Here is a 26,810-nt window from a genome sequence, read left to right as displayed (position 1 = left end):
CACTAGTGGGGAATAGAGACATGACAGGTGGGGCGCCATGAACAGGAGGACATTAGTTTTTTGTGCCTATCTTTACAGTTTTTTCTGATTGCTTAAGCACATTTTTTGTAACTGGCTTTTTTTGCAAAACTCTACACACATGAAAAACCTTGTTTGGGTGAAAAACCTTTCACCCAATCAGCAAAAGATTGTAGTTCTCTTGCAAAAGCTAACACACCTTGCTTAACTCTTCACACCTTCGTAAAAATGGTGTTTTTGTAAACAGTAAACACAAGCCATCACAATAATAAGCACACAATGTGCCAACTACACACTTTGATGGTATGAATAAAAAACACATCTGGCTTTTGCTTTCTCTGTGCACAAGGTAGACTATGTCAGTTTGAGGTCATACTTTTGTCATAGTTCTGTAAAGGATCCAAACTTCTAAGTATTGGTGTTTATTTACACACATCAAAACAAACACAAGTGTGTTTTTCCAAGTCAAAACACAAAATAGCAATTTCACTGAGACAAAAAAAATCAGTCTACATCGTGTCGTCTCTCTTCTTACCCTTCCTGCTCCCTCCATTGTGCCCATTGTACACCTGTGGCTTAGTTATAGTGCTTATGATTAACAGTTTTCACATGAGAAAGTATGCCAGAGGGTTGGAAAAATAGTGTGAATAATAGCCATAAATCTGTATAGATTTGCTAGGAGTGTGTTGATCATTTGGAAATTGAGTGTAAAGCAGTGAGTTGTGTTTACAGTTCCACAAAAAGAGTGCTGTGCAGTGGATTGTGCCTACAGTTGTGCAAAGTGTGTGTTACAAAATTGCAAACTGAGTGCAAAGCAGTGTTTGTGCTTTTAGTTTTGCGTGAGTGGTTTTGCGATAAGTATTAATAGTTTTAGAAATTGTGCTATAAGAATTCAGAAAAAACTGTAATAGTGCCTTTCTTTTTGGACATGGAAGATCATAGATTCAAAACAAAATAGCCATACACGGACATAGGAGTCATAGACAGACCGACTTATGAATTATAACAACAAATTAGATTCAGCAGATTGAGACGGGAAATGGAACCAAAATGCAAAAATAATATTTTAATGTTACCATTTAACCAGGGTGATGGGGTCAGGTGGGGCTTAAAATTTCCCCACCTCCAAAGTGGGGAATGATGGGAAAACTAACCCTACCACTGACCTAACCAAGCCGTGTGTTAGTGAAACAGCATCTTGAGTACAGGAACAGAGGACTAATGCTGTTTTTAAAAAGTACACTGGATCTGTCCTGCTTCTTGTTTGCTTTCTTGTTCTCACCCATGATCTCCTGTTCAACTCTCCATCACATGGAAGTACAGTAATGACATGCGTGGAGTCCCCCCTTATAGGATTAGGAGACGGCTAATTGAATTATGGTACTTGGTTGGCCAAGCCCTGGTTCACCGTATGACCATTTCAAGATGGCATATGTTGCGCTTGCATCGATTCAATCGAGCACCTTGTTCACCTCTCCGCTGTCTTCACTGGCTTATGCTTCTCATGCTTTCGCCCACCGCGGACCAGAGATGTGGCTTCATCATTATCATCACTCCTACATCAGAGGAGAACGCTTCCATTACCTGAAGAAAGGTTCCTCTGCAATAGGGTTTATGCTTTTGTTGTTCTTTCTCCTCCATGACCATCTGGTTGAATTGCTCATCAGAGCCTCTCTTTCTCTCTTTCTGTGTGTGTGTGTGTGTGTGTGTGTGTGTGTGTGTGTGCCCTCGAGCACCTATGGAGTTGGCGCCTATGTGATGTCAAACATCTGGATGTGCTAATTAGCTGTTGAAGCTGGGGATTAGGAAGCTAATGACTCTGTGTGTGGGTGAAACAGAAAAACATACAGTACTTTCTCAGCCCTAACTTTCCCCAAGTCCACGTCTGCTTCTGCCTGCCTGCCTGATGACCACAGCAAGGCTGCATCCACACCGTAGCGAACCTGTAAGGCCTCTGTCTGTGCCTTGGATCACTGGCCTTCCTAAGAATAGCCAGTCCACACAGGCCTGCCCGTCCAGTTGAGATGACAACAGTGACTGCATGTTTTTTAGGGTTGTATGAACGAATACCATTGAGATCTCCATATTTCAAGTTATCCTTAATATCTCCTTCTATCACACTTTAAGTTTAAAATGTGATCAGTAAGCGTGGCTTATATAACACTGGACTGCATGGGGTATGAGGTGACATTCAACATGGCCACCCTCTTACAAACACCTGGTGGAAAAAAAAAAAACAATAATGCTATTAAAACAATCTGTAAATATATTCCTGCCATTTGCAGCCTACATGTTATGTGTTCCTTGTCCTCTGCTAATGTGTTCCAGGAGGGTCTACACCAGGGTAATGCGTATATGGATATTCGAGCTCCCTGCTCATTTCTGTTGGTTGAGGCTACTTGTTTGGCACTAGTCACTTGGAGCTACACACGTGAGTTTATGGGAGAGTTGGGTGGCCATCCTGCTGGTGTCCCTTTTGATGTGCGCTCGCCTGGTTTCCTTTTCTTCTGGTTGGCCAGCCCTCCCTCTGTAGAGCCGCACCCCCTTTGTGGGCTGGGCTACGTGATTGACAGCTGGAGTTTGGCGTCTGCCCGTGGCCCCTGTCAGTGAGCCTTCCACAATGGATTGTGATACACCCAGCCACCTCCCTGAACGCACAAATCATGCAAAAAAAGCGAGAGAGAGAGAGAGAGAGAGAGAGAGAGAGAGAGAGAGAGAGAGAGAGAGGCATTCAGTGCTATGAACATCCTTTAATGCAAACTTATAATGGAACCAATCGTGTCTGGTTACGTATTCACACAAGACTATTGCTCAATGATGAACCATAACCATGGCTTGTTTGAAATTCTGTCGCCTGAATCTCGGTGTTGCTCTGTGCCTGTTTTTCAGAGGCATTAGGCTGTGAGGGGACAGGCAACAGCGCCGGGGTCAGGGGACGTGCAGAGAGTCTGAGCCCCATCTGCTATCTGCCCCAAACCACCCCACAACACCCCACGCCCCCCCTCTCTCCTTTCAGCTGCTCCCACCACTTCATAAACTGCATTTCAGTATGGTAGCATTACACTTGCACTGTGTACTGTATGAGAGCACTGGGACTGCATTACGTAGTGTTGTTGTACTGTATATATATATATATATATACACAATATTATGGCATTCCGATTCCCATGACTGATCTTAAGGGCGTTTGTTAAGGCTGTCCTTGACAGGGACAACAAGGAAGCGAGGACCCTAGGACTTACTTATTTGCACCATCACCGTGACACTCACTCTCATAGAGCACCTTACAATGCACACTGAATTACAGGCTCAGTCCCTGCCCTGTCATGCTTGATCATCCTTAAGCACACTATGTTGATATTTGATTTAGTTTATATAGTATGTTTAGTATTTAGTATTTTACTATCATGTTTATCTTCTACTGTCTCTATTGTACAGTTGAGTTTTTTTTTTATTGTATATTACTTTTTCTGCTGTAAGTGCATGTTGTGTGTGATGTCTGTATGCTACTGAGACCTTGAATTTCCCCTTGGGGATCAATAAAGTATCTATCTATCTATCTTTCTATCTATCTATCTATCTATCTATCTCTTCGTCACCTCTTTGCTGAAGTGTTTGGGCTTCCAGGGCGTGTTGGTGGCCGCTCGCTGGCGCTCCTCGCTCCGCTGACGCTCCTCCAGCTGGTGCTTGTGTTCCGTCGCCACATCCATGTTCCCCGACTTCAGCGCCGACGTCACGTTCTGCCATAGCCGCCTGTCAAAGACACAGCAGAGCTTTATTGGATGAGGACACAAAGAGCCAGCCCTGTTTGTGTTTACAGTTTTTCTCAGTCACTTTGGTGCTTTTCTCACATCACTATTAACATTTGCACAGCAGTTAGTGCATTTCTCAAAACAATTAGTGCAAACTGCAAAACCTAGTGGATAACCTGCAAAAGCACGTCACTTGCTCAAAATGGATACTCCATTCCTCAAAAGCAAGTATTTATTTATGTCAGTGAAACTGCCAGTGTCATCAAAATGAGAAGTCTTGACACCATCGTTTATGAACAAGATAGTCAAATGGCTTTGGCATGTTTTCATGATGACAGTTTATGCTCTCAGTGTTTTCCCATGCAAAAAAAGGTCAGAACTCGGTGACACAACCTGAAAATGCTCAAGACAGCACTATACAGTACTTGTACAGCCATTTGAAAACTACAGTAAAGTTACAAATTGCTGTAGTTAGGGAAGTAAGTGAGTACAAGACACTGAATATGTACGTTTCACAGTTTTACTGTATATGCTCTTTGCAATTCTACAGCATTGTGACAGAATTTGATAACTAGTTCACCAATTTTGTATGTAATGACTCAAGCAATGAAATGAAGACTATTAGTTTTATTGGGGAACGACTGACTATTCAGCATCCATAAGTATAGTTCATTTTGACTGACATGACAAAGCAACTGATACATGTTCAAAAGCATTTGCAATTTGTTCAGAGGAAGAATAAATTGCTACTATGATGTGCACAAATGACTAAATGTTGTGGAGGTTGAACTAATAGTTATGAGAATTTTCATTCTGATCTGAGAAAAGCACCAAAGCGACTGAGAAAAACTAACAGAGGACCTGCAGAGCCTAATAATGACTAGATGTGTGGAATAGTGTGTAAAACCAGAGACTTTATAATGACTTAGGTAAAACTAACAATGCATCAAAACATAATAGTTATACGATCCATATCACTGTTCTACAGTCATTTAGTTGAACACCAGTGCAAACTTAAACAAAGGAAATGGGCCAATCCAAAAAGAAAATCACAGTACATTGTAACATTATAGCAATATCTGTCAACTACGCTCATATGAACATCAGTTGGTCGTGCAATTTATTGGTCACATTGGAGAGTAGAATTTTTTTGTTTTGTTTATGTTTTTGTTTTTGTTTGTGTGAGACTTTGTGTTTGGTTTTTGCTTGTGTGAGTTTCCACACCGGCAACTGCATTTCTGATACACAGACAAAGATGGCATGCACTTGTAAGGGTCATGTCTGCATCTACAGTATAATCCAGAAATTGTAGCTTGACCAGTGGTACTTTGGCCATGCTGCTGACCCCATGTCCATCCATCTATCCTTTCCACTGGCCAGAGGAGCCAAGTGTAACCTGATTAACCCGACAGAGAGCACCACCCATGCACAGCGTCCAGTGGATCAGATTAATGCCCCAGTGGACAAGTGGAGCGCTCCGTGACCGTGTGGCTTGGTGGTGCTCGTGTCATGTCACTCACTCACACTAGAAAGAGATGCTGCCCCACATGGATGTGCAGATGAACTAGGGGGGAACAGGGTCTCTGCTGCAGGGTTCCAAAGCAGCCCTCCCTCCCGAGCTGGTTCCCCCCTGGTTTTAGATCCTATTAGATCCTATTGGATTACGCATTATGCGAGTACCTCCCAGGGATGATAATATTATCCCGCTGCGCGCGCTGACGCTCGTGTGATTATGCATTATAGTCGCCGCCCCCGGACCGCCCAGTCCAGCAGAGTTCTCAGCCAGGGCCCCTGTACAGTCCACCGTCCGTCCACACAACCAGCTCCTGTTTCCAGCTCGTCTCTCTCTGTGGGAGCGGCGCTAACGTTGTTAAGGGAGCAGCAGAGCTCATTTAGGATGAGGGGCTGTGCGTGTGCTGACTGCTAGAGGAGGAGGTGCCCTTGTGTGAGAGCTTTGCCAAGATTTTGTGTGTGCGTGTGTGTGTGCGTGTGTGTGTGCGTGTGTGTGTGTGTATGTATATGCCAAGGGGTGTTACCAAAAAAAAATGTTACGAAAACTCACAGAGCTCACTGATCACGCCATCCCCTGTGGAGCCCGTCCCGTCATGCTATCTGACGCTGTCGGTGGAATTAGGAGCACGACCGTCTCTCTCCACCCGCAAACCTTACCCCCCCCCCCCCCCCACACACCTCTTCCTCTCTCTCTCTCTCTCTCTCTCTCTCTCTCTCTCTCTCTCTCTCTCTCCTTCAACCTCCCCTCCCCTCCACACCCACAGGACTGGGCACTACCCCTCTCTCTCTCTCCCTCTCTCTCTCTCTCAAACCATCATCTCCTCCACCCCCACCCACGAGACTGGGCACTACCTCTCTCTCTCTCTCTCTCTCTTTCTCTCTCTCTCTAGCTCTTTCAGCTTGGCAGAAAGGGTGGTGGAGGTGGTGGTTGTGGTTGGTGGTGGGTCTGTCTAGCGAGGTCTGTGCTCTCAGTAAAGTTTAATTAGCCGACTCCAGGAGAAGTCTGAGGTTGCTAATGACCGTCACACACATCTGAGCTTGGGCAAACTCGCCGACCGACTGCGTGGCACAACGAGCGTTTGAATGAGGTCAGCGCTAAAGCTTGTCACTCTGTTGTAAGGGAGTTGTTGTTATCCCCCAAAGTGATTACAGCTGGATTTTCAGCTGGAAGAAAATATACCATAATAGTATGCAGGGATCTAGGAAGGGGGCAGTTGTGTAATGCTGATGTACAGTAAGGGAAAAGAAAGCATGCTCACTTGGGAGAAAAAGACTTAAGTAAGAACCGGGGCCTTACATATGCCGTGTAACAAATCCTCTTTGAAGCTTGTAATATAACAGTCACACACAATATTGTTGATGTATCATAGCTATAATCATAAATAAACTATGTGCTAAATATGCCTGATACAGTAGCTTAAAATGGCCCAATCCTCACAGTACAACTATCAGTATTGGTGTTAATCTGAAGCACTTTAAAACAATATGCTCACAAACCATTTCAGTACAATAAAGGTCCTTCCTAGCCATGTTCTCAATAGCCCAAGATGGACCATCTGGATTCCATAAAGAACGTAACCAGATGAGATTTCCCTCAGGCTCTCTCCCTCACCTTGACTCATGCGGCCCTTGCTTTTCCGTGGGCCTGATCTTCTTTTTGATGACTGGCAGCTTGCAGGTGTCAATCACTTTGGTCTCGCCGCTGCTATAGGTGAACTCCAGGGTTCCGTTCCACTCCCCCTGTGCCTTGCAGACGATGGTGCCAGTGGAGTTCTGCTTGACCTCCGCCGTCACTCTGTCACCACAGGACACAACGTCTCTGGTCACCAGCAGTGAGATTAATGGCTACTGATGTCATACTCAGCACTATGACAATAGGCATTTAAATTGAATAGAGCTGAGCTACAGTGTATTTAAACACACACTATTTTGTATTGTAAAAATGGCATATACAGAGCAGATACACACATGCATGCACACAGAAACACAAAATGACTGACTAACCAAACTGTTAATAATGCACCCACACAAGACATATTCACATGTACACACACACACACACACACACACACACCTATGTACTTTGCCTCCGTAGAAGGGTTTTGTGTGGAAGGTGACGGCAGCGGAGTATCCGCTTTTGGCACAGGTGATGGACACTTTGCCTCCCAGTTCCACCCAAGGCACAGTGAGGATGGAGCGGGCGTAGGCTGAGGGTAGCGTGAACACGTACACCTCATCATGCTCCAACAGGTGCAGCGCCCCTGAGAGAGACAGAGAGAGAAAGAGAACAGCGAGGTTAAAGATAGACTCCAGCACCCTTAAATTATTACACCCTTAAATCTCTTTTCAGTTCCTCGTATCGTACACATTCCGAAATTTTCTTAATGAAGAAATCCCCACATGGCCTTAACATGGCTTAAACATAACTCTACACCCTCTCCACACAGTCTTTACCTGCTACTGGCTGCTGCAGCTGCATGTTAGCTACAGTAGCTTGTTACCACCCCAAGTACTTAGGATTGGTTCTGTACCCTTATGAAACAATAATGGACAGATGGCAATGACATTGACTGCTTATTTCCCTCATGATATGTATTGTACAACATAGCAGACATCACACCATGTTAAAAAGGTTAACAACTTAATTTTCACTGGGTCTTTAATCAAAGAGTATTGGCAAGTTATAGTCCGGGCGATTAGTATTGCTCGGCATAATATGACGTAAAGCCACAAAATGTGTGTCTGCTAGGGAGTCGCAGAGCTTGTCACTTACATCAAAAAAATCTCATTAAAAAACGGTGCAGAGGTTGTCACATACTCTGATTGGATATCAACTGAAAGTTCTAACAAAACTAAAGGCCACACCATTCCACATCTCAAAAAGTTCAATCACATCAGCCAAAAGGACATTTTGAAGTAAACTCTTCACAGCTGGATTGCACACAGCTACACTCTCTGAATCTGCAACCAAGGAAATAGACCTTGAGAGCTTAAGAATCACGCAAGGGTCTGAGAGAGATAGAACCCATCATCTAAGGTAATTTCAGTGGAACCTCCCAGGGTTCCGAGTGGACATAAGGTCACACTGTGCTGTGCAGTGCTGGACAGATGTACTGGTCCAGGTCTGTCTCTACGGGCCTGGCCTTTTCTCATCCAGCCCTCCCCACCCCTCCACTCTCACCTCCACACTGAGCCCACAGCTCCAGTTACATAACAGACAGCTGTGTTGTGGCAAAATCTGCTGCAGGCATACGTCCAGGTCTCACAGATACACATCTGTTTCACCATAACAGACGTGGTGGAGGGCGAGGGCCAGGGGTTGTGGATGAGGGGCTGGATAGAGGGTGATGAGGGTGGGGGTAGGGGGGGGAAGTGGGTGGATAGAGGGGGCATGGCCCGGCTCCATGCCCCCTGGCGCCGGCTGGCTCACAGCAGGGGGTCCAGCCTTGGCAGCACGTGGCAGGCAGAGATGGTGTGCTTCAAAGCCGCAGCTAGCAAGAGAGCGCTGGCTCAGCATATCCAGAGCAGTTACTACGGGCCAGCTGCAGGGTGGACACACTCAGCACTTAACTTGCTGAGCCCTGGGCGTGATGTGCTGCTGATGAGGAAACTGTGTGGTATCGAGCCAAAATGACCAGTGCAGGAACACGTCAATTATCATTATGTCAAAGGACACCATGCTGTTTCTGTGCTCGTCCTGATGTGAATGTTTGTGTGTGTGCTGTGTGTGTGTGCTGTGTGTGTGTGTGTGTGTGTGTGTGTGTGTGTGTGTGTGTGTGTGAGGAGATCACAGGTGCGAGAGCAGCAGCTGGGCCTTCACAACCTCTCATCTTCTAACGCAGCGCGGTGAACTGCACTGCTCAGGTACGCTGGGTCAGACCCCCCCCCCCCGCCCACACACACATACACAAAGCGCTCGTCTGTTGTGTTCATCAAACACCCAAATCTCTCCGAAGAAATATAGTCTAACACTGAACAAATACCCACAGCAACCAATAGCTGGCACAAATAACTGGAACAGATCAAAAGAATCTGTCAAAAAAAAACCTGGAACGGATCAAAGCCATATAACAGCATGGTCAAATGGCAGGTATACAAATATAATTACACAACTCAGAAATGAGAACAGTTTGGCCCAAAAAAAGGGCATCTCAGTAAATGACTGAAGATACACTGAATACCAAAAAAGGCACCAAACCCTAAAGCCAAATAGATGAATCACACTCATGTGGAGTAAATAATCACACCAACATGTTGTGTCCTCTTATGTCTGGAAGTTATGAAATGCACAGATGAAAGCACAGCAGAGTGGTGACAAAATAAACAGACAAATAATAACAAGGCAACACTTTCGGAGACGGTAATGATGGCATGATTCCATTACTGAAGGCTGCAGACGCAGATCCCCTTTAAATCCCCTGTAAACTTCCCCCTCTCATTACCATCGCCTGATGCACTCAGGGGGAATCAGCACGTTCCAACTAGTTAGTAATTAATGCTGTCCTAATTACGACTCGCTCCTAATTGGCTAATGTTGGCGCGCGACGGCTGTTGTTCCTGTTCCAGCCGTGATCCGGGTTCACTGAACACCTGTGATGCAGCCAACGTGCGGCTTTTGGGTTCGCTGCTGCTGCTGCACGCGCATGCCTGCGTGCCTCCGCTAGCTCCAGAGCCAGGGGTGTCAGGGCTGTCCCACCGAGCGTGAGAGAAAGCGCAACCATTTAGCGTCCTGGTGCTACGAGGCTTGCAGCGCTCGCCGGTGTGTTGAGTTGAGTTCACCTCAGCAAGAGAGTGACTGACTGACAGATGGAGGAACACAATGTCTGCACTGGAAAATACCCCCGACCCTCTAGGGGGGGACGAGACCATCTGATCCAGGAACAGCGTCAGCCGTTGTCTAAAAGCATGTCTAAAAGCATCAGGAACTGCAGCCTTGCTGTTCTGTCCAAACAAACCTCACAGTGTAAGAGAAAAGGGCCCAAGCGCTCCAAAGACCAGTTTATGCATAATAGGCTTTAACATCCAGATGAAATATGAGGGCCAGAATAACTCATTTCAATAGAACAGAGTGCCTAAATAATGTCAAATTCCCACCATGTATTATTACAGTTCTGTTCAAGTCAACAGTTCAGTTCATGTGGTTCTCTCGCAGCCACCTACCTTCTCCCACCATGGACACTCCGATGGACATCCCCATGAACTTGCTCTTGGTCCACACGTGCGCGTTCACACACATCCTGCGTTCTTTGCACTCGCAGTAGAACCCCGACACCGGCGGGTGGTGCGACACCTGCTCGGCCACGAAGCGTAGCCGGAGACGGTCCCCCGCTGCCGTCGCGTCCCCCGTCCGCCCCGCCTCGCCCGGCCCCGAGGCCGCGCTTGCTGGCTGACCGGCGGCCGGCGCGTTGGTGGTGGCGGTGTTGTTGGTGGTCCTGAGGGGTCGGACGCGCTCCCGCGGCACGTCCCAGGTGCAGCGGAAGCTCTCGCCCAGCACGGGGTTGTAGGGCTTCTTGGCCACGGCGCCCTTGCGGCCCTCGTGGAAGGAGGTCAGGTAGTACTCCACGAAGCGCACCATGCGCTCCTCGGGCGTTGCGCCGCCACCGATGGCCAGGAACAGGTCCGGGTGAGCCATGAAGTTGGCGTACATCTCCAGCAGCGAGCGCTTCTCCAGGATGAAGGTTGGCAGCACCACCTACGAGAGAGAGAGACAGAGAGAGAGAGTGTGAGGGAGAGAGAGAGAGAGTGAGAGAGTGAGAGAGAGAGAGGGGGGGGGGGGGGGGGGGGTCTGAACCAGTTTACACAACAAGTCAGATGCCCTAACAGAATTCCCGTAGAGTAATACTAATTGTGGCTATAGACAGCTGGTGTTGTAAAATGCCAAGGGCTTGATTCATTGGTCTGAGCCTGACTCCCTGGCCAGAGCCTGTAGTATAACCTCCAGCTTCCTAAATGGTCTGGAGCTTCAACCCCAGCATGTCAGACTGAGGGGTAGGACTGAACACAGCCCAGTGTTTTAGCCTTCAACATGGCCACACCAGAACATGCAGATTCAAACAAACAAACAGAAAAGTGGAAGCAGTGTTAAGAGAAGAGAGCCGCTCAGTACCAGCAGAGAAAATGAGTACATCGTCCGAGTATGTATGTCAAATACTCTGTATGCATGTAAAAAATGATGATGTAAATACAGTATGTGTATATCAAAAACTGTATTGTGCCGAGGGGTGCGTCAAATGTAAGGTTCAACTGAATTATTGAATAACTGGAATAAAATAAATCTGCTGTGATATACAATCCTTTCTGTCCAATACTCATTCAGTTGTTGTCCATGTAGGAGATCTATTTATTCCCATCGTACGATGTTAGCCAGTGTTTCAGGTGTGCTCTGCATTAACATACCTGTGTCATGCGTTATCCAACCAGAGTGAATGAGTGAGTAAAAGGAGAATAGAGAGTGACAACAGAGACAGAGAGAGAGGGAGAGAAGAAAGACTGAAAGAGAGGAAAACAGAGAGAAAGAGGGAGAGAGAGAGAGAGAGAGAGAGAACTACAGTCCTCTCCACTGATCAATAGGCCAACAGCAGTGCACTAATAGAGAGAGACAGCACTCTGAAGCTCATTTAGCCTGCAGCACCCGGTGCTCGTGTGACACCGGCCGGTGCCTTTATCCAGTCAATACCAGGGTCATTCCACCTTCCTCCAGAGCCTCTCCCCCTTCCCCACCTCCCCTCCACCCACAGAGGGCAAGCGGCCATACTGTCACCCAATCTCCACCTCCACCTCCACTGCCCTGATACACCTGCATCGATCTCCAGCTCAGGGGCTGTATAGTTAACTGCAGCCCAGTAAGTTCAAAAGGCCCATTCAGAACTCAGCCCTGTTTAGTCTACTGAGGAGTCCACTAAGGGAGCAATCGGACAATACAAATAACAAATAAACCAAAAGAGGACCATACAAATAACAAATAAACCAAAAGAGTTCAATACAAATAACAAATAAACCAAAAGAGTTCAATACAAATAACAAATAAACAAATAAAATGCAAACAATGAAGCAAGCAGCAAAGCGAAAATGTTAAATGGAACTATGGCAAGGAATCTTCTTTGTGAAGAAGCAAGACAAACGCTAGCCATTAAGTGATTTAGCCTCCTGAAGGTATCAGTTTGAAGACTGAGGATTGGCAAATAGAAAAAGGCTCAGCCATCAGGAGCGATCTCTATCAAAGTATTAATGAAAGTGATGAAATAGGATATCACTCCCTCTCAGCCCATTAAGTACGACAGGGCTAGTTATACAACCGATCTTGTTCTCAGCAGTCAAGATAGGTTTAATTTCCCCTTCAGTCTGGCTTGTGTGACACCAAAAGGACTTGCTGGCTTTTAAATTAGAACAACGCAGCCTTATCTGTGTAATGGATGAGCTTAAAACTGTACAGGATGTGCAAAGGGGCAATTCTAACTTATTATAGACGATCAGATCTCTGTCAAAGACCTCCGCTGCAAAGCTAGAGCACACCTGAGCACTCGGGGGCCAATGCACATGCATGCTCAGTCCCTGAGCTCAGCTGGGCGCTGTGCTTTTCTGCTGATTGTGCTTATTCACGGGGAAAAGAGGGTGTGCGTCTCTGTGTGAGTGTATGTATGTGTGGGTATGTATAACGAGATGGAGAATAGGAGACATCATCTGTGTATATACATCTGTGTGAGTGTGTGTGTGTGTGTTGTGTGCATGTGTGTGTGTGTGTGTGTGTGTGTGTGTGTGTGTAAGAGAGAGAGAGAGAGAGAGAGAGAGAGAGAGAGAGAGAGAATTAGAGAACAATGTAAACTCTGTAAAAGAACAGAGAATATGTGGTCACTGCACGACAGGTGAGGTTGAGACAGAGATGCACTTCCTCTTACAATGTAGATCCTTCAATCACATAAGAAGCCTTTTCTTCAAATAATTCAGGAATTCCTAATCTGAATGCACTTAATGACGTATCAAAGTTAAAGATACTATTAGGGGAAGGAGATAGGGCATATCTTGCTGCCCAATATGTATCAACATGCTACAACCTGAGGGACAATGGGTGACCTATACGGACAAACAAACACGCTCACACACACACACAAATGCACCATCATATACTACATTTTATTTTACTTTATTTATTTATTTATGTATTTTATTGTTATGACAATCTACATGTATGTATATGTATGTGTGCCCAGATTGCCAGTCATTGTCATGCCAGTAAAGCATTTTGAATTGAATTGAGAGAATTAGTCAGAGTCTGTGTGGAGGCCTGGGTCTTTGTTGAAAGCCCTGCAGTAAAATCAGTCACACAGGGCAAATCATTTGTTTCTGTGTTTTTTTGTCACCATGAGCGACTTAATATGGCCATTGTTACAGTGCAGTCAGACAAGATAAGCAGTCTGATACAACGTCAAAAAGATTAACCAGGGAAATACCCAATTAGACTGTACAATTTTAAATGCTTTTAAAGAACTAAAGCCATTCAGCAAGTGGGAGAGAGCGTGAGTGGGAAAGAGAAAATGATGTAGTGACAGAGATAAGACTAGTGATGGATTATCTAAAAATGAAACTGGGTAAATGTGTGTGTGTGCGTGTGTGCGTGCATGTGTGCGTGCGTGCGTGCGTGTGTTTGTGTGTGTGAGAGAGAGAGAGAGAGCGAGGGAGAGAAAAATTGAACAAGGGAAGCAGAGATACAGAGTTTCTAGGATTACCTAAAAGTGAAGGACAAACAAAAAAAGCCCAAAATCCCACAAATCACACTGAAATCATCACAATCATGACCTCCAATCCTCTAATCTCATTTCAGATCCACAGCATCCGTGCACCACTCTCTCTCCATCCTCCCTCCACCTTCTCTCTCTCCACCCTCCATCCTCTCCACCCTCTCTCTCCATCCTCCCTCCACCTTCTCTCTCTCCACCCTCCATCCTCTCCACCCTCTCTCTCCATCCTCCCTCCACCTTCTCTCTCTCCACCCTCCATCCTCTCCATCCTCTCCCTCCTCTCTCTCCACCCTCCATCCTCTCCATCCTCTCTCTCCACCCTTACCCTGGTGAGGTCCATGCCCAGCTTGAGCTGGGACAGCAGGTGGAGGATGATGCTCCGCTGGTCATCCAGGACGCCTAGGTCCTCCTCTTCATTGTCCTCCGTGTCTGTGGTCTCCTCGCTGGGGTCCACCGCCTCAGGGCTTGGGTGCTCCTGTGAGAAAGAGGGGGAAACAATTTCCTCAGGACATCTGTGATCAGTCTTGACTTGGTTATATGTGAAGAATGCATTGTCATGGTGAACTAGGCAATGAACAAATGAGGCTATAGGCCATGAGGCCATTCTCGGACAGTGGCCAGTGAGGCCAAAACTACCAACAAAACAAAAATAACAAAATGCCAAACTCCTTGTATGTTTGTTATTATTGTTAGAATTGTCTTTATCTTATTGGATTCATTTTCGATTTCTGTTCCACATATTTGTGTGTGTAATATGTACAGTACATGTAATGTGCGTGTATGTAATTGAACTTTGGCAATAATTTGCCAAAACAGCTTTCTTGAATTAAACTGAAACTGAATTGTTTGGCAATGGGGAAGAGTCGGTAACTTCTGTGCAGTAAAGCCGTTGCTTTGAAAGGGCAAATGTATCATTTCAACTTCTCAGCTCACCACTCTGATGGTATCCATAATGTGAGAGGGCAAAACTCCTCTCCTCTTACCACCCCAACTCCCTTAACCCCCAAACAACCACACACACACACACACACACACACACACACACACACACACACACACACACACACACACCTACATCCCTTTTAATCTCGAGAAAATACCAAAAATGCCTCTGACACACTGAGAGGGAGGAGAGCATTGTATGCCTCAGGGCAAGCAGTATGAAGCGGGCAAAGACTGAACTCCTCTGGGGGTATCTGTATCCCTGGGCTGGCCTATGGGGTACTAACTCCCCTCTCCCCTCCTCTGGGGGGAACCTGTATCCCTGGGCTAGCCTGTGGGGTACCTCTGGTCTCCCAGCCTCACCACAGCTTCCCCTTTAGCCACGCAGCTAGCGTAAGGGAGTAGATCAAGCATGAAATTAGCCACACGTCCAGAGGAAGAGCAATAAGTGCTCTTAGATTAAATCAACAGAGAAAGCGGTTTTGTTGGCTGGAGCAAGTGAGCATGAGAGAGCGAGAGGGAGAGAGGGAGAGAGAAAGAAAGAGAGGGGGAGAGAGAGAGAGGGAGAGAGAGAGAGAGAGAAAGAGGGAGAATGGGGAAAGTGCTCTTCTGTGAACTCCTGAGCATTAATTGCACTATCCCTTTTCCTTCTCTCTCTCTCTCTCTCTCTCTCTCTCTCTTTCACTCTCCAACTGACGCCTCTTATTTAAGACAGTCATTACCAGTAATTTGAAGAGCAGAGCGAGGAGAAACAAAAATATGGCCGGAGCCATGGTTCCTTCCTCTCTCTTTCTCCCTCTCCCTCCATCTCCCTCTCTCTGTCTCTTTCTCTCCCTCTATCTTCCTCTCTCCCTCCCTCTCTCTCTCTCTCTCTCTCTCTCCACCACTGCTGCACTCCTGAAGTGCAGGCACAAGGTGCTCTTAGTCAGGATTAACTAATGTGTTTGGTCTCTCCCACGGTCACTGTGCTGCGAGCCGTGCATTGTTCCTAATGCATAATGTAAGGAAGCGTCCTAGAAGCGTGTGCCCCAAAGCACTCTGGGTAGAGAAGAAAAAGCCTTGCTCGCTCGCTCTCACAGGACTCTAGCCCTCCCTCACCACCCCAAGTTCCTATACACACACACACACACACACACTCACACACGCCCACACAGGAACACACACATCTCACCATGTATGGTGCTGACAGATGAGAGAAGATCACATGACCAACGGACTAACTGAAGCATCCCACAGGATCGTTTAGAGGATTTTTTCCCCTCCCTTCACCGTATGTGAGCAGCGCTAAGCAAATTCTTAAGAGACGCCAGATGGGTAGACTCAACTACAGCCCCAATATGATTACAGGCACTGGGTTGAATAATAGTGCTACATTATGTCACCAAGACAATGCTATTTTTATCAGACCGAGCCCCTTCTCCACTTCTGTGTCTTCTCCAATTTTTGGCAGAAATCACAGCATCATCCTTTTCTCATCTCTCTCTGTCTTTCTCTCTCTCTCTCTCTCTCTCTCAATTTCTCTCTCTCTCCCAATTTCTTTCTGTCACTGTCTATCACTCACACTCTCTAGCTCTAGTCTTTTCCTCCCTACATATTTCACACAGACGCACAGACACACACACACCACACACACACACACACACACACACACAAGCATGCAGACATATGCACTAGCACGCACGCACACACACACACACACACACCACACACACACAAGCATGCAGACATATGCACTAGCACGCACACACACACACACACACACACACACACACACACACACACACACACACACTCACAAGCATGCAGACATATGCACATACACACACACACACACACACACACACACACACACAAGCATGCAGACATATGCACATACACACACACACACACTTACACACCTCCTGTCTATCAGCTGGTTGGGAGGGCCCCTGGTGCGCTCCTGGGGAGCAGGTAGGGAGTTCAGTGAGGCGGACAGGAGGAGATGATTGAGGGGACCGCTTCTCCTTCAGCCCCAGCTCTGCTCCGAGCTGCCCTCTTCCACCTGAATATTTCATACACTACAGGAACATAGCCATGTGCTGATCCCCCGCTCCACCCCTCCCTCTCTTGGTCTCCATCTCCCCCTCCCTTGGTCTTCATCTCCCTCTCTCTCTCACACGCACATTTTCTAAGTGAACCTACGGTTCTCTCTAACGCTAACATATCTAACACTCAATAATTTGCTCTCTTTCCCGTTCTATTTTAAAAAATGAATTCATATATTGGTTGTGAAGTCATAGCAGGCCATATTGAAGGTCAGGTCAACTACAGAAGCTAACAAACTCAAACACACACATACACACAAACTCAAACACACACACACGCACACACTCTGTGAGAGAGAGAGAGAGAGAGAGAGAGAGAGAGAGATAGAGAGAGAGAGAGAGAGAGAGAGAGAGAGAGAGAACTCTAACTGGCACCAGTCAATTAATCAATGGAAACAAAAGTATGGATGTTTAAAGCTGCGGAGCAGAAACGAATCTCGATTTCCACCTATCACCAGTGTTCACACTCATTATGAGCTGCTCTCATCCAGTAGGTCAGCCAAGTTTGGGTTAGTCTACTCACTCCAGCACACTGCTGTTTGTGACTCACTCAAAATGTCACTGGATTCACAGTACAACGCATATTGTATCAGCTATATACCACATGAATACTTTCATCAACACCACATCTCCAAATATTATATGATAACTTATAATATGTACAAGTTCAGTTCCACTTTCACAACCAAACACTAATATTTACAAATACTCATAGGGTTTAAGACTTTCATGTCTGGATAAAGTTATGAGGTACAGTTCTGGATTAAGTTATGAGGTACAGTTCTGGATTAATGAGGTACAGTTCTGGATTAAGTTATGAGGTACATTTCTGTGTTGTTTTCCCATTGACAGCAAACAGACAGAGAACTCTGCAGGCACTGGGTCACTCCTCCCTTTGTGAAAGCAGCTCTTTGAGTTTAAAAATAACGTTTAGCCATGTCACTTTTTCCAGCACGGCAAAAACTACCACCATATTAGCTCACAGACGGATGATGAAAAAAAAAAACACTTGCACACACCCAGTCTGGACTTGTCTGCCTGGTGCAGCCGTCCCTCTCTACAGTCAAACCTGACCAGAACTAGCTTAATACCCTAAGGCTATCCTGTCAATAACAAAAACAGCAAGCTAGCTAACTGGCTAAACACAGCAAAACAAGTAAGCTATCGGAATCAACATGCAAATTCCTAAACATTTGACACAAACAACATAAACAAGTATGGAAAACTCTTACACTCATCTCGAAGAGAGTGCCTCACTGTCCTCACCAGGAAGTTTCTGCCGAGCACAGTACGCCTTCAACTCAACGCTGTCCAACTCTGCCCTTATCTGAGTGCCCACATGACCCCTGGGCAGGAAACTGTGGCCCCCGCCCCTCACCCATGCCCTCCACCCTTCCCCAAATACCCACCGACCCACCCCACCCCCTAGACCTTCAGCAGACACTCACACTCACGCTCCCACTCTGGCTGGAGGCTGGCGGCAGTGGCGGCTTGCTCACTATCCAGCTGGACTTCATGCTCACCATCCAGAGAGAAAGAGAGGGAGAGAGAGAAAGAGAGAGAGTGAGAGGGAGAGAGAGGGAGGGAGAGATAGAGAGAGAAGAACGAAGGAGACGACGAGAGCACTGACACTGTGAAACAACACGGAGTGCTGTTGCCACAGAGACAGTGAGTGAGTTTGTGTGTGTGTGAGAGAAAGAGAGAAAGAGAGAGAAAGAAAGAGAGAGAAAGATGGATGAGAGGAAATGGGTTGAATGCTTAGAGATCGTGGCTGCCTGCTACACTTCCAGTGGGAAGATTAGCAGTGATGCTGACAATCCTCTCTGGCCATCCCACTCTAAAAGCAACCCCCTCCTCTCACCACACACACACACACACACACACACACACACATACAAACACACACACATACTGTACCCTCCTCCCTTGCCTTGGCTCCACCCCTGTGATGACGTGGGCACTAGTCAGTAGGCGAGAGGCTCAGCTGGAAGACCTCTGTGGTACAAAGCTCTAAGCCTCCCTCACTGCCTCCCTCACTGACTCTCTCTCTCTCTCTCTCTCTCTCTCTCTCTTCCAATACACACTCCCTCCATCACTTTTCCCACTGTTCTTTTCCCCGCATTCTTTATTCTGTTCTTCTACACAGACCCATGCCCATGTCCTGTAGAACATACATTATTCCATACTCTTAATGGCTTCCCTTTAGCAGCCTGTAGCCATGTGAACTGTCAGATTGGTATCCCTGAAGATATATGCTATGATGAGGGAGTATCCTACTATCCCACTCTCTCTCTCTCTCTCTCTGGACTTTTCTGTCTCACCAGTGACTCTAGTAGTTAAAGAAGTAGCAAGGCTTGAAAGAGAGGGAAGGAGTGAGTGAGAGAGAAAGAGATAGAGGAGAGGGAGAGAAGGAGTGTGTGTGAGAGAGAGAGAGAAAGAGAGAGATATGATGGCTCCAGTGATCCCTCACACATGAAAGAGTCCCAGAGCTTCACTCCGGAGCTTCGCACCAACAGTCTCTCATGAGGCTCCTCCACCTCTCTGCTGCTACCTGTCCTCCATAATTCCCATCCAAGCACAGATCCCCTCCACCTCTGAGCTACCCTACGCTAAGTCCTTCACCCACCCAAGCATCCATCCATTTCCCACAGCTACTGTACCTCAGCTTCCAGGTTCTCAGGGAGGCCAAAGGCTCCTTCAAACGACCAGAAACCTGCAGACTTTACCCTGCCGCACCTCCAGCACATATAAGCTATCAGCTCCAGCTTGCAAAAAAAAATATTTTCGTTGTATTCAGTTCATGAAACCTTCCCATATCACATACCAAAAGTCCATGAAAATCCAAGTGGTGGAACACTGACTAAATCGGCATCATTTGTGCATAGGTCAAATGCCAAAAACTGTACTTTTGTCAGTTTCACTGAACTTAAAGTACATGTGAAAAGTAGGTCATTAGGCATGAAACATGGTACACTTGTACAGTTTGAGTTGGTTTGTCTGGGTCTGTTACAGTTAGCAAGGTTAAAAACAAAATATGTTGCAATTAGTTTTGGGTCGGAGTTGGACCTTATTTGCCTGGACTATGGGCAGCATTATCCTGGGTGCAGAAATATCAGGACTAACTTTCTACCATTTCCATGCCAGTGGCAAGGCACAATGTTTACGTGACTATTCATTCAACTGTGGACCTATTGCCCCAGCAAATTGTTTATTTATTTATTTTAAATTAGGTCAACACAACAAAGGTCGATGCTTTTATTCCTAAAAAATATTTTAGTACCTAAATGCTGGTTTGGACAATAAGTTATTTTACCAATGCTATGATTTTCATCCTTTATCCTTAGCATTATAAAATGTGCGTTTTGCACTGGGATTAACTAGGCTATACTGTAGATTAATTATTGAGATTAAAATAGAGCCTTGGATGTGTACAATTCACAATTTCATAATACAGAGTAGAGGACGTATGGTTCGCTTTATAATTAAAATAACCAAGACCAACCAACTTTACCATTTTTATGCACTTCTCCTAGTCACATGTCCCCAATGTGAATAGCAAACACACTTCAACATTTTTGATTCAGCTAAGTATTGGCCCTTTTTCTTACCCTAAAAAGCCTTCTGACCAAAAGATGGACCCTTTTAACACTTTTAATCTAATGGAGGAGAGCAGAGCCCTAAGCTAATGTACCCAAGAAGAGAGAAGAGAGCAGAGGGGAGTAGGAGTAGAACCACAGTTCTCAGCTGATAGCACGTTTTCATTCAGGAGCAAGGCTATCATGGCCATGAAGGTAATCACACACAATGTGTTCTGAGTTTCGTTTTTTTTTTGTTCATGACAAAAAGTCTGTCAATGTGTCTAGGCCGGGTAGCGGTCTGTGGTTCATCACAGTTGAAAAATTAAAAAAATACCGACCCCATGGAAACACAATGAAAAGAAGGTATCAACCCTTCAATAGGTGAAGGGCATTCATGGTCATGTTTGACTTCTGTTTAACTCAAACAGGATAGATAGATAGATAGATAGATAGATAGATAGATAGATAGATAGAGAGAGAGATAGAGAGATAGATAGATAGATAGATAGATAGATAGATAGATAGATAGATAGATAGATACTTTATTGATCCCCAGGGGAAATTCAAGATTTCAAGAATATGTTTGAGTTCTGTTTAACCTGGGCTCTGCACCCATAGCAATGGACATTCACACGAGAGAAAGAGGGCCTCTATATCACAACATATAACAGAATTAACTGTGTGTGTGTGTGTGTGTGTGTGTGTGTGTGTGTGTGTGTGTGTGTGTGTGTGTGTGTGTGTGTGTAATCCCTTTGGTATCCCATGACATGATTTTATCCCTCAGGCTGATCTGCGACGAGCTGCCCAGCACATGACTACTCCACCCCCCGAGCCCTTCGTCAAAACACTCCTCAACTGCTCCTCAAGGAAAGAGAGGGAAGAAGAGTGTGTGTGTGTGTGTGTGTGTGTGTGTGTGTGTGTGTGTGTGTGTGTGTGTGTGTGTGTGTGTGTGTGTGTGTGTGTGTGTGTGTGTGTGAGAGAGAGAGAGAGAGAGAGAGAGAGAGAGAGAGAGAGAGAGAGAATGCAGGGATGCAGGGTGCATAAAGAGTTATATAAGAAGAGAGGATGACCTTTGTCTTAGAATCTTAAACCAGCCAGATCATACACAGGGATTTCTTAAGTATTATGGAATACATAGCAATCATTACAGTGTCTATTTGTGCCATCTTGGATCACTGCATGTATACTGATAAAGAATAGCAGCTACAAGAGTAAGATAAGGAATAGGGAGTGTGAGAGAGAGGCAAATTAAGAGTGTGTGAGAGAGAGGCAAATTAAGAGTGTGTGAGAGACCGAAAGAGGCAAAAAGTAAGAGTGAGAGAAGCAAAGAAAAAGTGTGTGTGTGTGTATGTGTGTGTGTGTGTGAGAGAGAGAACAGAGTGCAAAAAAAATTCCAATCAGTTCGTGATAACTACTTACCAGAATTTAAAGATAGAAACACTGATTTCTGTGACTTACCAAACCCAAATTAATTTCTATACCTGTTGGGAGAAGACACGGACAGCTGTATTACTGCTGCCCAATATGTCCTTGCCTGTCACCAGCTGAGAGACACAGTGATTTCTATATGTGGACACATGTCCAATTCTGACACACAGACACACACACACCTTTTGAATTGAAATGAATTGATGAAAAAGAGAGAGGAGCCCAGTAAAATGTACAAACTCAATCCAATGTACAGATGGGCTACAGACAGTTCAGAAAAATTCATACAAGCCTTAAATTCACCAAAACTAAATAACAAAATAACTAACTTTACTAAAAAACCCTTCTCTAATGATAAAAAAAATGTCAACATGGCCGTTCAAGAGCTGAACCTTATTTTCCACACGGCTGCAAAAAATGCTGGGCTAAAGAAAAACCAGAGAGCAAAAACCAAAAAACCCAAATGTGATAAATGGTTTGACACAGAATGCAAAAATATGAGAAAAGAAGTAAGACAACTGTCAAACCTAAAACACCGTCACCCTCATAACACAGATTTAAGACAACAATATTGTCTGACCCAAAAAAGTTACAAACAAACTATCAAAAGTAAAAAACAGCACTACACCAACAAACTTATCTACTGTATGAGATCGAAGACTCTATCAATAAAAATCACTTCTGGGATATGTGGAATAATTTGAGCATAAAAGAACCAAAAAAAGTACCCATTCAAAATGGTAACATTTGGATTGAGCATTTTCAAAAGCTTTACAGTGAAATACAATTAACAGAAACAAATCAAAACCAGATCAAAGAAAAATTGCAAACTTTTGAATTGGTATTTAAAGACAACCAAAATCCACTGGACTTCCCCATTTCCAGTGAAGAATTATCACAAAAAATTAGATCTTTAAAGCCTAATAAATCTTGTGGGCAAGATAGCATCAGGAGTGAAATGCTTAAGGTGAGCACACCCAAGATGCATAATGCAATGCTCAAATTATTCAATCTTGTTCTAAGTTCAGGCTGTTTTCCTGACATCTGGAATCAAGGAATTATTACACCAATTCATAAAAGTGGAGACAAATTGGACCCTAATAATTACAGAGGTATCTGTGTGAACAGTAATCTGGGGAAGGTATTTAGTAGCATATTGAATGAAAGAATCCAAACCTTCCTTAACAAGCACCCTGTGCTTACCCTGTGTAAAAACCAAATTGGCTTTCTTCCAAACCATCATACTACAGATCACATTTACACCCTACACACCCTATTCAACAAATACGTAAAAGATAAGAACAATGGGAAAATATTTACATGTTTTGTCGACTTTAAAAAAGCATTTGACTCTATTTGGCACAACGGACTATACTACAAACTTTTAGAAACTGGTGTAAAGGGGGTAAAGTATATGATGTGACCAAATCAATGTATTCAAACAATAAATGCAGTGTAAAAATTGACAAAAAAACAAACAGAAGTCTTCACACAGTCCAACTCTGTTCAACATCTACATCAATGGGTTAGCGGTGCAGTTGGAACAGTCTGCAGGCCCTGGAACCCTACTCGCCTTCCAGAACACAGAAGTCACATTTCTGCTCTTTGCAGATGATCTGGTCCTCCTACCCCCTTCTGAACAAGGCCTCCAACAACACTTGCGACCTGCTGGCAAAATACTGCCAGACCTGGGCCCTGTCAGTAAACCCCACAAAAAACAAAAGTCATGATTTTTCAAAAGAAACCCAGATGTCAGGAACAGACGTAGCCTACTGGTTAGCACTTCGGACCTGTAACCGGAGGGTTGCCGGTTCGAAACCCTGACCAGTAGGCACGGTTGAAGTGCCCTTGAGCAAGGCACCTAACCCCTCACTGCTCCCCGAGCGCCCGCTGTTGTAGCAGGCAGCTCACTGCGCCGGGATTAGTGTGTGCTTCACCTCACTGTGTGTGTGCTGTGTGTGTTTCACTAATTCACGGATTGGGATAAATGCAGAGACCAAATTTCCCTCACAGGATAAAAAGAGTATATATACTAGACACACGTTCACTCTTGGTGGTGTCCTAGAGCACACGATGCAGTGTACTTACTAAGAGCCCCTTGTGCCAACTGGTACTGAAGCTCACTAACTCCATAACAAACACTAATATACAACATGCTCAGAACAGTACTGCTTCAAAATCAGCAATTAGTGTCAAAAATATCATCAAACAAGCAGAAGAACACTATTTGGAACATTGGAGAAATCAAACTACCAGTCAAAGCAGAATGAATTGCTATCTGACCCTAAATCGAGAATATAAATTGGCAGAGTATCTCGAAGAGATACGAAGCAGAGGCAAATCCTGACCAAGTACAGTCTAAGTGACCACAATCTTACAGTGGAAACAGGCAGGCACAGGAAAACCTGGCTGCCCAAAGAGGAAAGAATATGTGGTCACTGCCAGACAGGGAAGGTTGAGACAGAGGAGCACTTTCTTCTTCACTGTGATAAATATAAAGACATAAGAGATGCATCTTTCCCTAGTCTTAAAACCTATTACCCAAACTTTGAAGCCATGGGCACACATGAAAAACTGGCTATCCTTTCAGGAGAGAGACATTCAGCCCCTCTAGCAGCAAGATACATTTCACACTGTCATAAGCTGAGAGACTCTAGCATAACTTAATTTTATTTTGTTTCATTTATTTATATTTATATTCTTATCCCTATAAAGAAAATATATATTGTCCTGTTCTAAAGCTATGCTCATCTGTACATGTATGTAAGTATATATGTGGCTATTTGCATGAAATTTTCACCAGACATTAGTATTAACTCAGATAATCCACCCATATAAAAATAATCCAAACATTAAAGTCCATAGGTAGAGTTATGTGCAATAAAGTGGAATGACACAGGAAAAAAGTATTGAACACGCCTGCTGAAATTTCTTAAATACTTTGTGGAAAAGCTTTTATTCGTAATGACAGCTTCAAGGTATTTCCTGTATGATGAAACTAATCAGTCACAGTATTCTGGTGTGAGTTTGGCCCATTCTTTTAAACAGATAGTCCTTTAATATTGAAGATTTCAGGGGTCCCTCTTGTGAATCCTGATCTTTAGTTAACTTCCAAAACTGTTCAATTGAATTGAAGTCAGGGCCTTGATTTCCTTTCTCTGAAACCAATTGAGAGTTTCCTTTGCTGAATGGTTTGGATCATTGTCCTGCTGGAAGGTCTAGCCATGTCTCATCCTCATCATCCTGGTGGATGTAAAGATTCTCCCAAAATAAAATGACTCCATTCATTATTCCTTCAACTGTATGAAGTCTGCTAGTACCATGAGATGAAAAAAAGCACACACCATGATGCCACCACCTCCTAACCTCACTGTTGGTAGGGTATTTTTAGGGTGATGCACAGTGCCATTTCTCCTCCAAATATAGTGTGTAGTATGACATCCGAAAAGTTAAATTTTAACCAGAATACATTCTCTCAGTATTTCATAGGATTGTTCAAATGTTGTGTAACAAACTTTCAACAAGCTTCAACATGTTTTTCTTCAGCAATAGAATCATGCTGGATGAGCGTGCATAGAGGCCATGGCGGTGGAGTGCATTACCTATGATTTTCTCTGTAACAATTGTACCTGCTGCCTCCAAATCTTTCTGGAGCTTTCTCAGAGTGGTCCTTGGCTCTTGGGCTACTCTTCTGACTATCCTTCTGACTTCCTGGTCAGAAATCATGCAAGGAGATCCTGTGCATGGTCAGTTGATGATGTAGTGATGTTCCTTCCACTTGCAAATAATGGCTCCAATACTGCTTGCTGGATGATTCTGACATTTTGAAGTGCATCTGTAACCAGTTCCATTAATATGTTTGGCAACAATAAGGTTGCAAAGATCTTGGGAGAGCTCTTTGCTTTTACCCATCATGAAATGTTTCTTGCGTGACACCTTGCTAACAAAAAAACTTTTTATAGCCCACCAGTATGTACTAACCCAGTTTATATCAATTTGCACAGATAGGAGGGATCATTTCTCTAACTACTTATAGATTCCAGTTTGTTCCTTGCCATTCCTTGCGTTTGTGTACTGCTTTATCTTAGCGTGTTCAATACTTTTTCCCTGTGCCATTCCACTTTTTTACTCATAACACTACTTTTAGACATTAATGTTTGGATTTTTATATATGTGTGGATTACCTAAGTTAATACTAATGTCCGGTGAAAATTTCATGCGAATAGCCTCACTGGAAGTATACTTACTGAAAAAAATGTTGACGTGTTCAATACTTATTTTCCCGCTGTATATATATTATGTTTCTGTGTTGTTATACTGTGATATAGTGTACACTTATGTCTATGTCTACACGAATGTCTTATTTGTCATGCCAATAAAGCATTTTGAATTTGAATTTGAGAGAAAGGGATATAGAGAGAGAAACAAGCCTTTAGCCTAGTATGTAAGTATAGAAGAAGCTTGTTTGTGTTGGTGTGGCCCATTCCCATTCATTTTTCAACCACTGTGCCGGGGCACACTAGTGTGCCGTGAGAGATCATCAGGTGTGCCGCAGAAAATTACCCAAATGTCACTCACTGGTCCAGAAAAGCAACTGCATCAAAGAATTTATAACCACACACTCTCATTGATTGCATGATTGCACTATTTGTGATATGCAGGCATTGTACAACAGGGGCCCCATATCCAGTATTCACAGAATCATCACATATCCAGTTCATAACAACTATTTAATTAGATATAGTCACCTACAAATGAAAC

At 44.6% G+C, this 26,810-nt stretch overlaps 1 protein-coding gene and 1 long non-coding RNA gene across 5 annotated transcripts in view; both read right to left on the bottom strand.

Moving 5' to 3' along the window:
• Positions 1 to 833: 833 nt before the first annotated feature.
• The window catches only part of osbpl10b (oxysterol binding protein-like 10b), a 64,274-nt gene continuing 38,297 nt past the window's right edge, over positions 834 to 26,810 (bottom strand). For 2 of the 4 annotated variants that reach the window (XM_042107419.1, XM_042107420.1), the window contains exons 6-11: positions 14,343 to 14,492; positions 10,443 to 10,974; positions 7,357 to 7,543; positions 6,895 to 7,077; positions 3,618 to 3,771; positions 835 to 2,666 (exon numbers count right to left, since the gene is read on the bottom strand). In XM_042107419.1, coding sequence (XP_041963353.1) covers positions 2,622 to 2,666; positions 3,618 to 3,771; positions 6,895 to 7,077; positions 7,357 to 7,543; positions 10,443 to 10,974; positions 14,343 to 14,492 — 1,251 coding nt within the window. In that variant the 3' untranslated portion in view covers positions 835 to 2,621. Of the gene's footprint in view, positions 2,667 to 3,617; positions 3,772 to 6,894; positions 7,078 to 7,356; positions 7,544 to 10,442; positions 10,975 to 14,342; positions 14,493 to 26,810 lie in introns of all 4 variants that reach the window. The other 2 variants (XR_006034660.1, XM_042107418.1) reach the window with 2 other exon arrangements.
• On the bottom strand, positions 17,171 to 25,661 carry LOC121720938. The gene is made up of 3 exons (XR_006034665.1): positions 25,511 to 25,661; positions 23,730 to 23,737; positions 17,171 to 17,185 (listed from the first exon to the last, which is right to left on the bottom strand). It is a non-coding gene; the product is annotated as an uncharacterized LOC121720938 (long non-coding RNA).

The sequence above is a fragment of the Alosa sapidissima genome, chromosome 10 (genome assembly GCF_018492685.1).
Source record: "Alosa sapidissima isolate fAloSap1 chromosome 10, fAloSap1.pri, whole genome shotgun sequence".
Taxonomy (NCBI): domain Eukaryota; kingdom Metazoa; phylum Chordata; class Actinopteri; order Clupeiformes; family Clupeidae; genus Alosa; species Alosa sapidissima.
The sequence above is the reverse complement of the archived record's forward strand: the minus strand, read 5'-3'. Positions and strand labels throughout refer to the sequence as shown.